At 36.6% G+C, this 13,209-nt stretch overlaps 1 protein-coding gene across 2 annotated transcripts in view; it reads left to right on the forward strand.

Moving 5' to 3' along the window:
* Positions 1–13,209, forward strand: part of LOC110028011 (ubiquitin-like-specific protease ESD4) — a 60,666-nt gene that overhangs the window by 43,562 nt on the left and 3,895 nt on the right. For both annotated transcript variants that reach the window (XM_020729700.1, XM_020729701.1), the window contains exon 7: positions 4,616–4,719. In XM_020729700.1, coding sequence (XP_020585359.1) covers positions 4,616–4,719 — 104 coding nt within the window. The remainder of the gene's footprint in view (positions 1–4,615; positions 4,720–13,209) is intronic.

Consider the following 13,209-nt stretch of genomic DNA (forward strand, 5'->3'; position numbering starts at 1 on the left):
CAATTCAAACTCTTACATATATGTCTTTTTTTTTTTCTTTCACATGCTTTGAGTGATCAACATTTCCAAATACAAGCATAGTGGCAACTAGAGTACTAAACCATACCCTGAAATCATCATCAGAGGCTCGACAAAGCAAGCTTTTAAATGTCATTCCCACATAACAAATATATAAAGAGTAAGTTAGAACATGTTTAGGAATGAGACAAATAGTAATCTCCCTACTCTAGCATGCTAACAGGGCTCGACAGAGAACAGGGACGAGCACACATAAAGCACAGGGGCTCGGTAAAGAGCAGGGTCGAACACAGACAATGCATAGGGGGAGAGGGAAGAAGATACATATTTGAAGCAAAATGAAAGTAACATAGAAACTCTAAATGCACTCCGGAACTTCACTTCCTCTCCCAACAACAGGAGAAAACCGATTCAAGCACCAGAAGATCAAAGAAGTGAGTGAGAAAGAAAAAGAGCAGAGTTTTCTCCCTTAGAACCCTTAGAAAGATTTTCGGCCCCTTTTGGAAGCTTCACAGAGGAGCTCTCTTATACACTAAGGGCAAAGGAGACGAATGATTAAGAAGATACGACAGAGGGATCGAGAGATGCGGATGATTAGATCCTCGCAGAGGATACGATTTGCGACAGAGGAGATCGAACCCATATCGCAGAAGATAGGATATGAGGGATGGGCGCCTGCGTGATCTGTCCCGTGTGCGAGAGGCGAACGCGGGAACAAAACCTCCCCAACGGCACGAAGGAGCATGCCGGGCGACCGAGCGAGCCGTCCTAGGGCTAAGGCATTATTATAAAATATTATTTATTATTATAATAAACACTTAAATAGGTATTATTTCCAAGACGCGCTGTCGCAATGAAGCGAACGTCCTCCTTAAGCAAAATCGACGTTCCGGACGCCTCGACGCAGTTTGTTTCGTCATCCGGAGTCGTTCGACCAACTTTGTGGACGATCAGGCTAAAAACGCATCGCGGTCCGAATCCTACAAAAATTTCGGCTCAAATTCGATTAAACAGGACGGCGGTGAGCGCAGCAGCGCCAAATCAACGAGTGGAATCAATCATAAGGCCGTCAGTCCTATAGGAATGCTCCCTGAGTTCCTTCGGAGTAGCCTTACCTGCTAAGCAATAGTGGTCAAGCCTACTACATGGAACGTCAAGTCGAGCGAAGAAAAGTCCAGAATTGCTAACGGGGAGGGCTCCTTCACTAATTTTCTAGGAGTAGTCGATAGAAAGGTCCTACGGCTAGATCCTAGGCTACTAAGGAGGGGAAAACTACACCTCGACCGAAAGCGAGGTCAACAGACATGAATGTCCTAAATTAATAAATTAAAATTTTTTGAAATTTTTTTTAAAGTTAAAATTAAAAAATATATATTTTTATGTAAAATTTAAAAAAGATTTACATTCATTTCAATCAATTTTTATATATTTATATATCTAAGCCCTAAATTTCAATTTTTACATGTCTCCTTGCATATATATGAAATATGCATTTCACTTTTTAGAATTGAACGTGTTAGGATATTAGATGTGATATGAACAATTTGGGTGGCATACATATTAAAATAAAAATTTAGGTGTTAGATATGTAAATACATAATAATTTGGTGTGAAAGAAGCCATCGATCCATTTAATTCTTTTAATGAATAAGTGATTAAGATCACTTAAATTTTGATGTAATATAAAATAATATACGCTTATTTTTATACATTTTTGTTTATTTTTAAATACAACTTAATTTATTTTTAAAATAAAAAATGAAATGTATAAAAATTATATCAACTAAAACAATAAATAAAAGTGATGTCAAATTAGCTCTTAGTTTTTAACAGTTTAGTGTTTTTATTTTTTTTCTTTTCTCTTTTTTATTATTCTTAATATTTTATAGCATACCTCAAATGACCTCTCTTTAAGGATCAACTGTGACGAGACGAGGTGGGCGATTCAGTCAAAGTAAATTCTCACTCATATTCATCCTGACATGTAGAATAAGAGCTAGCGCGTGATGAAAGTATAACTAAATCGTTGTAAACAGACATGATGCATTCCATCTAAGTCATTCACATATTCTCGGAAGCGTGCAAAATCACATCACTAATATAATATAATATATATATATATATATATATATATGTATATATATATCTGTGTGGGGGTACAGACCTGCTAAATCTAAAATACTATAATTATTTACCCAAAAGTCTGTGCAATTTCTCAAATCTATAATACAAAGGTTTTACAAGTCACATTTGATTCCCGATGTTTCTTACAATTTCCTGAAAGTTAACAACATTGAGTGAGCTATAACAAGTTAAGCGAAATAATCAAGGATAAAATATGATTTTATAGACAAAAAAAAATAATGTGCATGTTCATATGTAACTCATGTACATGTCCACAACATATTACAACATACTATAATCATATAAAACATGTAAAAGAAAAGACGTGTAATAAAATGAATTATGGCTGCTTTATAAAATATATATTTCATCCATTCATGTCTAATTATAAGCATATTTTTAAGAGTCATCAATCATAGAAATATTACTTATAATTTTATAGGCTTTGACTATTTCCTTGTCATGTCATATTATTAGATCGTCGCTCAATCTGAATGTTACATTAGTTTATGATAAGGTTGAGTCCTCTTAATATAGTATTTATCAATAGTCTTTTGATACCAACGGTTCCCAACGTTCCATCCCATCTTATCCCAATAGTTCTCAGATTTTCGTCTCTATCTAAATACTAAAAGTCAGACATATCATCGTTCCATATCATCTATACTTGCAAGGATTCTTGTAGTAGCCTACTTATAACATCATTTGTGACATTTCTTAAATTATAATCTTGTAACAAGTATTCATCATAAGCAGTTCAATATGATGTGCATGAATCAAAGTAAATGAATACCTGCAAACAATGATTTTTTAAGCATGTTAATCAGGTTCATGACATACTAAAATCATAGTTATCGTGAGCGACAATTCAAGTTTTTATAAAATTTATGCATGTTTTCATCCATAATATACAAAAAATACTATAGCAATAGTGTCAAACACATAATAACATGGAAATCTATATAGTTATTTTGCTAAAGTTAGCACTATATTATTTCATCTGAATTGATAGAGCAACCCTACGAAGAGTTTCCCTAGACTCACTTCGAGCTCGCTGCCTAGTGTAAACAACTTGAAATTTGCAAAACTCTTAGGATTTTATGAAATCTTGGTTTATCTTATGATTTAACCCAAAGCATCTCATTTTCAAATTTTTACCTCAAAAGGATATATCTGCATAGTCAACCTTTCTCCGATTCTTCCTATTTTTCTTCCCCTTTCCTCCTATCCCTTAAACTTTTCTCCAACTCATGACATGGACTTACCGAAGAGCTTAGCTCTCGATTCAATAGCCTTATGATTGCTCACCCCTAGCTACAGTAGCAGCAAATCACGAGGAAGGCTTCAATTCGTGACAAACCAAAAAATGGAAATGTATGATAGGAAAGAAATGCCACAAATATTGCGAAATAGGATTTCCTACTCAGTATTCTCCCTGGAGCCTTGAATTGCCACTTGTGGCTCCCTACAATTTGTGTAGCTATGCTTGCTACAGTGTCCGAGCATAGCTTCTCGCATGAGGGAGAATTCGGAGAGGGAAGGTTTGATATCGATTCGACGCGTAGAATTTTATAAAATTCATTCGGTTAATATATATATATATATATATATATATATATAGATAGTGTTATAACGGTGTCTGATGCATGTCCATGTTCTATATTTTTAATAATAGACGTGCCTGTATCCGTATCGTGTCTTGTCTGTGTACGTATTCATGCAATATAGTAGGAAATCAATCTCTTGTTAATACATGAGTCCTGCTTGCCTTGGAACTTCGAATTGGCATTGAATTAAGAGAGGTACTAATATGATAACTACCTATGCAGAACATATTATTATGGAGAGAGAAAACAAATTAATGTCTCTTATTAAGAGAGGTACTAATATGATTATGTTTCTTATTTTTTTTGAATCGTCGCGTGGATTGTCCTTGCACTTATTGCATTTAATTGGGAACTTACATTTATTTTCCTTGGCTGCTATTCAGATTAGAGGACAAATATTTCTCTTCCTCTTTCTTTTCTCCTTGCGGGACTTTATTTGTATATTCAACACACGGACAATTCTACGTATATAAATTCTTATATATCTATGTCCATTCAGAAACCTTTATTTATCAACATTTATCTGAAAACCTTGACTTTATATTGTTCAATTTAATGTTATGCATAACATTTTTATTTTCTGACATATGAATGCCCAACTAAAGATATCGGTTGCTGGGAGATTGTAATTATACTCAAATTGTGTTATAATCCCTTTGTAGCTTGACTGTTGCATTATTTCTTTAAAGAGGTATTGGATGTTACTTTTCATTGATTATGGAGTGCTTGTTAGAAAGTACCAATTAGCAGCTAACTGTTATATTTTCAATGCATTTAGTTATTGAATTTGTAGATTTATAGTAAAATTGATGGATATTATTGAATTTTTCACTTGAGTGTATTTCTTACATCCATGTCAAATACAGGCAAAATATTTTATGGAGGAAGCAAGGGATAAGAGTGACAAAGAAATTGACACAAGATTCTGGAAGATAGAATTAGTGGATGGCCTTCCTTTACAAATAAATGAGTGAGTTTCCGTCCATCTCATAGCTGATGCATCCTTCATTGTTTCATATCTGGCAATAAGAAAAAATAAATACTGAATCAATGCAGCTATAGTGTGGTTTTTAAGGTACACCATTTTTCTATGCCCAGCCATCGGCCCTCCATTTGTTTTGCCTTTATTTCAGATAGTCTGTTTACATTTGTCCCTTCAATAATTTGTTACATATTTTTTTTATTTTTCTTTTCATACTGAAGATTTGATTTCAAATGGCATGATTACCTTTCCTTTGCAAGAACATGTCCGAGAAAATATATCCACACTATTAGCAATTATCAATTTATGGATTAGTGTTTTCTGTATCCAATTGTGTCAAGTATTCCGCAGAAATCTCCAATTGTGTAGTAAAATTTCTTTGCCTACTAAAATTTAACAGCAGTTTGAGGAGAAGAAAGAGGATCAGGCTTTGTGCTGTTGGGGCGGTTATGGCTCTGTAAAATCAGAAATAGAATTGTAGTAGGGAAAACATTTTTTGAAATTGTTATGAGTATTGAAGATTTTTTTTTTTTTTTTTTTGAAAACTATAGATTTGCTATTTTCAAAAACCAGCAAAAAAAAAAACTGTATTCAAACTGAATAATGGCTGTTTTCTGGAAACCAAAGTTATGAAATTGGTATTCCAAATAGACTGCTCATTCATTAGTTGCAAGGACCTAGGATCGTCACATTCGAATAGCAAGTTGTCGGCACTAAAAAAAAACGTTGGGAGAGTTGCCCGTAGGAAGCTATCAGTTACCGAAATCGAAATCTCATCGCCCTCTTCGGAAGAACGTTTAATTTACATATAGATTTAAGTTTAAAAAAAAATGAAAATCAAACTGACCTCATATTTTTCATAATTTAAATGAAAGAGCGTTTTACCTCAAATCTTGTATCTATCCCGAAGGATAAACACAAGACTTGAGGGTGAGCCCGATCAAATAAACTAAGAAAGATATGATATCCGTTTGGTCTGCGAAACCGTTTTATTTGCTGACAAATTCCCCTATTTAATATGAAAAATAGGGTTTATTTTAAGCTGGGTTTAGGAAAGTTTCCTATAAGGACAAGGCCCTATAGTTAATTACATCTTAGACAACCGTAGTCACCTAAGAATACTCTCGATAAAAATCAAGAAAAATTATCTTCAAGGAGATCAAAAGGATAGGATTTTTCAACGAAATCGGACAAAGAGGTGTGCAAAGGGGAATAGTTCAAACTTGAAACATTTATTGTAGAATCTAAAGGAGGAAGAACTAGGGGATGTCACAGATCCGAATGAGAACCTCGGTGACTTCCCAGTCTACCCTATGATTTGACTTCAATTTCGAGGAGAAATTATTCAAGTGTTTCATCCTGTCAATTTTATTTAATTAGGGCTTACATTCGTATGAAACGATCACACAAACAGTCTGGAAGATATGAGGATTTAGGTCGTGACGAACGACAACCTAGGAATCTTAAAACGAGTTAGGGCTTAGATTGCACAGTAGAACTGTACAAATGTCTAACAAAAAGTTGAGAATTTATGTTGCACTAGGCAAACAACCTCGAAATTTTATGAATTGTTGTTTAATAATTGTTGTTTAATTCTAAGGATGGGGAAGACATGTTCTACTGTTGAAGATGGTCGTGCTGCCCACCGCGCTAGTTCTACTGTTGAAGATGTTGAAGATGGTCGTGCTGCCCACCGCGCTAGCTCCAAGCTTGTTTTCTTGGGTGTCAGGTTATGATGTCAAATCAAATGGTCCTATGATTGTAGTTCTTTAAACTTTCTAGGGGAACAGGTTGAAGTTGTACAGTGTATAAAATGACAGTAGAGTATGTAGCACAAGACAAGCAGTAGAGTATGCAGTAAAGAGAATAGTACAACATGCGGTGTAAATAAAAAGTAGACGGTACAGCAGAAAAGTGATTACAAGAAAGTAACATGCTGTAAACATAAAGCAAACCTGCATGCCTGGGGGATCCGTTGTTCCTTAGGTGTAGCTGATGCAACAAGTACAAATAACAAAAATTGAGGAAACAAGTTGAAATGCATTATATAAACGAGAGCAAGGAAGAAAAGAAACGTCACCTAGAAAACCCGAGAAAGGACGTTAAATGACCCAAGATGAAAAACTCGTGAAAAATCAACAAATAATCCATGACAAAAAACTTGAGAAAATCAACAGGTAACAATTCAAATAAAATCGAGAAAGGACGTTAAATGACCCACGATGAAAAACCCGTGAAAAATCAACAAATAATCCATGACGAAAAGCTTGAGAAAATCAACAGGTAACAATTCAAATAAAATCATCAAAAACCTCAAGAAAATCTCGGAGAAAAGACCACGAGTGTTTTGTCCAAAAATTTCAATAAAACATATGAAAAAGTCCGAAAAGAGGGGACCGCAAGCACTCGGGTCGGGGCTAGGCTCAGATATATGTTTGTACTCGAGGGTCGTGGAATGTTACTCGGTCACCCGGATATATAAAACCCGTCACTGAACTAGAATGGTGTCCTATCGAACCTAACTTAGGAGGGTACTCCTTAGCCCAAACAGGTAATCACAGGTGGACAACCAATGCTTAAAATATATTTAAAATTTATATTTTTAGCATGCACATAGATTTCAGGCATACAAAAGAAGGTTGTATCAATTTTATTTGTAGCGAAAAATATATTTTTGTTTAGAAAAATATGTATCTGTTCTTGTCAAATTTGTTTTTTTTCAATTTTGAAAAGTGTAGTTGTCCACGAGTCAATCACGTTGTTGGGCGTAGGACCACTGACAACCTAAGAAGATACGGGTCAACTCCCACTAGACTTGTCTTATGTCGGTGAATGATATGAGATCCTACGGTTCACCGGGTCCGTGGGGGGGCGTCCCGAAGTTGTAGGATGGAACATCATTCTGCTCTATCACCAGTGTATCTTTGTCATCACCGCCCTAAGCCTCAAAACAAAATCGAACTACTTGCGACATTGCTTGATGGTTTCACGCATAGCAAAAGGTTATACGTATAAAGACTATACGTGGATGCTTATGCAACTGACATAAGCATCGAAAACCGAACCAAGAAACAAGGAAAAAAAGAACAAAAATGAGGTGAGAGAGAGGAGACACTGATCCACCTAAAACATCAAAGAGAATGAGGATGAATCAGCCCTCAAAACTCATGAAGAAAAGACCTGAAAAAGGAGGCCTCAAGATCCTTGAATCAATCCGAAAGGATATCACTTTCTCATTTGGAGGGTATCTCTTCCCAATCTTGTCTCGGGCGAATCGAAACGGGCCCAAGTCAATGTGACAACTGTATACGTGGCTCCACCACTGGCTACCCATCGACACAAACCCAAGCCTGCGCTCAAATGATATCACAACTACAATGTCAAACTCCTGAAACATCCTTTATAAATTCAATTTATATCAACCATATGCTCTCCCGAAATAAAATTTCAAAGTCTTTCAAACTTCACAACTCGAACAAAAGGAAAGTAACCCAGGTACGACAACTACTTATACTTCCAAAATCATGCCAACATTAAAGCCATTTAATTCCATACTTAATTAAAAGCTCCTTATATCAAATAAGCATGAAATCATCCGGCTAAAACCACATAAATGCTCACGGCCAGGCTCAATAAAAGAGATGAACAGCAGCTCAGGCTCTCGGCCAAATCAACCCACAAGGGAGACAACTACTAAGGCTCACGGTTTAGGTGATCAAGGAAAGAATGGGAGTTGCTAAGGCTCACAGTTCAGGGCAGCGAGGAGCAGCTGCTAAAGCTCACGGCCAAGGCCACCAAAAAGGAAAGGAAGAAGATGTCAAAGCTCACGGCCGAGGCAACCAACAGGAAGGACCACTACTAACAGCCGCTAAGGCTCTCGGCCAAAGCGACAAAAGGAACCAACAACTAAGGCTCAAAGCCCAGGCAACCAAAGGAGATACCATTAGCTATTTTACCGCGCTCCCTCGACCACCAAGCCTTTCTAGTAGGGACAAATATAAAGCACAAACATAGACTCTCGGGTAGGAACTAAAGCCAGTAAAACCACACCCAAACTACCTCTCGGGTAGGGGCAGAACGAGACAAAACCGAGCTCCCAATAAGAGTAAAACCGAGCCGCAACCAAGGCTCAAACCCAGGCCACAATAAAGGTTAGAAACATCTTCATGCCCTCAAAATATCAAAATATAGGGCTACCACATGTTTCAAACAAGAATAGTTATGGAACTCTTCCAAATCAAAATAAATTTCTTCACAGTACGTGCTTTTAAGCCAAAAATGATCATAAAATGCCAAAATCGAGCCCTTAGCAGGGTTTAAAGCAAATAAAACCGCACCCTCCCACAACTCTTGAGTAGGGGCAGGAACAAACACCAAAAACAGGCTATCGGATAGGAGCTAAGGCCAGCAAACCGAACCCCCAAACAAAGCCAAACCGAATCCTTCAAGACCCAGAAGTAAAGTTCGAGCAGTTAGGACAAAGCTTCAACAAAAACCAAAAGCCAAATCTCTACAGAAATTATAACTCCAGCCACCTTAAGGTAAAACTGAGTCATCCAAAGCCAAGGAACAACCTACATGCCTTTAAAACATCAAGATATGGAGCCAATATACATCTTAAATAAGAAAAACAACATAGAGAACATATTTGGGCTACCAACCTAACTATTCCAAGCATGAAACAATTTCTAACATATATTTGAGCAGAGAAGATGCCTCACGAGGAGCTAAACCAAACCCTTAAAACAAGTTACAGAGCTTTCCAAATTAAATAAATTTTCTCATAGCATGCATTTCGAGTAAGGGAAAGCCACATGAGCTAAACCGAGCCCCATACATGTATGAAAAGTAAAGCGAACTCTCTAGTATTCATTTTAAGCAAAAGTGATAGTAACAAAAAGCTTTCCAGTGCATTCCAACATGTATTCCAGAGGAGCAAATTTCATTTCAAGGCTACATCCATAATACTTCCAAATATTTCAAGCAGAAAAGTGGAAAGCAACTAATAACATGCTCTGCTTTTATCGATTCAAACAAATAACCATAAGTGGCCCCTAGAACATGCTCACATTTCCATTTCTAGATGCTTGAGTAACAAATATTTCAAAAATATAAGTGTGATATCACCCTAGCATGTTATATCATCCACAACACCAAGCTCAAGGGCTCGGCAGAGGGAAAACCGAAAACAAGCAAGGCACATGGGGGAGAGAAGGTACCTCCTTAATGCAGAACCAAAGTAAAAAAATTTCGGAAAAATACTTCACAGCCTAAACTCCTCTCCAACAGCAAGAGGAAACCAACCCAAGCACTAGGAACTAAAGAAGAAAGTGAGAAAGAAATTTGGCAGAGTTTTCCCTCCCTCAGAGATTTTTCGGCCCACTAAAATGCTTTAAGTAGAGCTTAATATAAACGGGAGAAGGAGAAGGAGCGATCGAAAGATCGTAAACGGCTCGAGGAAACCAGGAGAGCAGACGCCCCATACGGGCGGCTCGAGAGAGGCAGGGGATGAGATCCTCGTAGGGGATAAGATCCACAACAATGATAAGGGGATAGGTTGTCTGCAGGATCGTCTCGCGTGCGCTAGACGAGCGCGGGAACAAGACTCCAACGACACAGGAAGGAGCGGGCCAAGCAACCGAACGAGCCGAATTAGGGCTGAGGCCCACAGGATCGAGAAATAAAAAAAGGGGGGGAGATAGATTTAGGTTTAAGGGATTATAAATTATTAATTATAATAATAATAATAATAATAATAATATATCATTTATTATTATAATTAATATTTAATTGCGTATCCTTCCCCAAACATGTCTTCGTAGTGAAATGAACGTCCCCTAGGCAAAATTGACGTTCCGGACGCGTCGGCGAAGTCTGTTTCGTCCACCGAAGTCGTTTAGGCAACCTCGTCGACGATCGGGACGAAAACGCATCGCTACCCGAATCCTGTCAAAATTTCGGTGTGAGCTCAATTAGACAGGATGGTGCAGAGTGCGACGGCACCAGATCAACGCGTACAGTCATTCCTAAGGCCAACAGTCCTATAGGGATTCTCCTTGAGCTCCCTCACAGTAGCCCCACCTACTGAGTGCTAGAGGTCAAAAACTACCATGCGAAACGTCAAGTCGAGCAAAGAAAACTCAAAATTTCTAACGGGGAGGGCTCATTTGCTTGTTTTATAGGAATAGTCGACAGGAAAGTCCTACGTCTAGAACCTAGGCTATCAAAAAGAAGAGACTAGACCTCCTCCAAAAGTGAGGTCAACTCAAATGTATTCAAGATTAAGGTTTATGTCTGTCGGAATTTAAGAAATTTCTGCTTTCGGTAACTTCTTTTTTCATTATTTAATATTTTATATAGTTTCTACTTTTAGAATTATCTATTGTTGGTAATTTCTATTTCCATTTTTAAAGCATGCGGATTTTGTGACTGATTTTGTGGCTTTCCTAATTTTGTAGCCTTCCTCTGCTACATGTCTTGTAAACGAGTCTTACGAAATTGAAGAGGATTATTTTTTTTTCTTTTCAAAAAAATTACATGGTATCAAAGATTTTTAGGGTTTCATCTCTCTTGCTGTTGTTTTAAATTCGCCGATCTGCACCTCTATTGGTAGCTTTGATTTATGGATCATACAAGCAACAATGAACGATTTCAATTCTCATCCAAAGTCATCGCTCGTGATCCTGAACAACAACTTTGTCCCTTCCACTCTCCCGATTTCACCCGAAACTATTGGCTAAATGACTGAACCTCGCGGTATACTCTTGATTCGAGCTAGCTAGGAAGCCAACAACGGGATCACGGCGTACAAGAGTACCTATTCAATCTTGAACTCTTCTTGCAGCGTGCAAAACAGATCGTCTGCCTCACACGGAGTTATTCCTCTTGGCTGCTCTCTTATGCACCGAATTAACTTGCGCCACTCCTAGTTTTGTACCATCTTCTTATCTCCTTTAATGATGTCATACAAGTCAGTGATGGCCGGTGTTCAAAGAAATTTTACCACTTATAATAGTTTCAGTAATTTTGAAACTACTTCGCCTTACCCATGGTGGTGAAACAACAACAACAACAACAAAGCCTTAATCTCACTACGTGGGGTCAGCTACATGAATCTTTTTTCTCCATTACGTCCTATATAGTGTCATATTTTCATTTAGTTCTAGTAAATTAAGATCATTTTTAATATAATAAGCCCAAGTCTTCCTATGTCTACCTCTTCCTTTCTTAATACAAGTCGAATCTAAAACATCTACTCTCCTAATCGGATCATCAGATGGTCGACGTTTAATGTGACCAAACCATCTAAGACGACTTTATATAATTTTGTCTATCACAAGAGCTACACCAACCCTATCATGGTGCTGAAAGCATTGCAAAAAATCATGGCATACGAAAACATGTTGGAAACTTCATAGTAAACCTGTGAATTGTAAATAAAAACTCAAACGAGAACGTCGAGCCTATCAAGCCACTATCAATGAAATTAAGAAGTCTTTTTGCAAACTTTGGATGTAGCCTATTTTGTCACGACCCATCCCGAGATTTTGAAATAACCAAAACGGGAACAGACGGTCGGACGATGGATTTTAATTTTCTATTATTCTATTTTTATCACTAATAGTTTAATATCCGCATATAAATTGAAAATAACCATTAAAAAAGTAACTTAATTAACGATTAGATATTTGCATTTTTTATTATTGAACTCGACTTTTATACATATTGGTTCTTATTTTATTTATATTATTCAAAAGCTTAAAACATGAAAAAAAATATTAAAACAACATAATGTGTTATCTAATGATAACCCAGTAGAGTAATCACGCTTCTAAAATTACAATAACTCAAGGAAATGAAGACAACATATGCTAGTTTTTCATATTTCATTATAAAAAATTCATGTAATAATCTAATGCCTGTATTCTTGACTTTTATTCTGTGGAAGTTATCTAAATTTTCTTCTATGCATTGATACGATCTTAGTGCTACACACTAATTCAAGTCAAGTCCCTGACAACGACGTCAAAAACTTGATCTAACCCGTAATTACGCAGTAATTTAGCTTCCAAAAGATGGTAAAAAACTTATCAAAATTGATATTTAGCGGCTAGTGTGCAAAATCAAAATGTTATAAAATTTAGAAAATAGTTTACACACTTCGTTTTAAGTAATATAGGGTTTTCTTTAAAGACCCCACTATCGATCCCACAGAGAAGCGAGGTAAGAAATCACTTAGACTATTCTAGTCTACTACTATCAGGTCTTAGTTTGGACTTTCTGAAAGGTTTGGTTTTCCTAAATCCACTAATTTACGCTAAAATTATAATTAACTAAATTAAATAAAAATCAAATCTAATGAGATTGATTGAATTTTGGATAGATCTTAAATATTTAAATCCCTTTTCCCTTGCGATGAAGTCATAATTAGTGTCTAGATTATTCACCGTGCCCTCTCTATAGGACTTACCAGGGACC

The sequence above is a fragment of the Phalaenopsis equestris genome, unplaced genomic scaffold (genome assembly GCF_001263595.1).
Source record: "Phalaenopsis equestris unplaced genomic scaffold, ASM126359v1 Scaffold000479, whole genome shotgun sequence".
Classification (NCBI taxonomy): domain Eukaryota; kingdom Viridiplantae; phylum Streptophyta; class Magnoliopsida; order Asparagales; family Orchidaceae; genus Phalaenopsis; species Phalaenopsis equestris.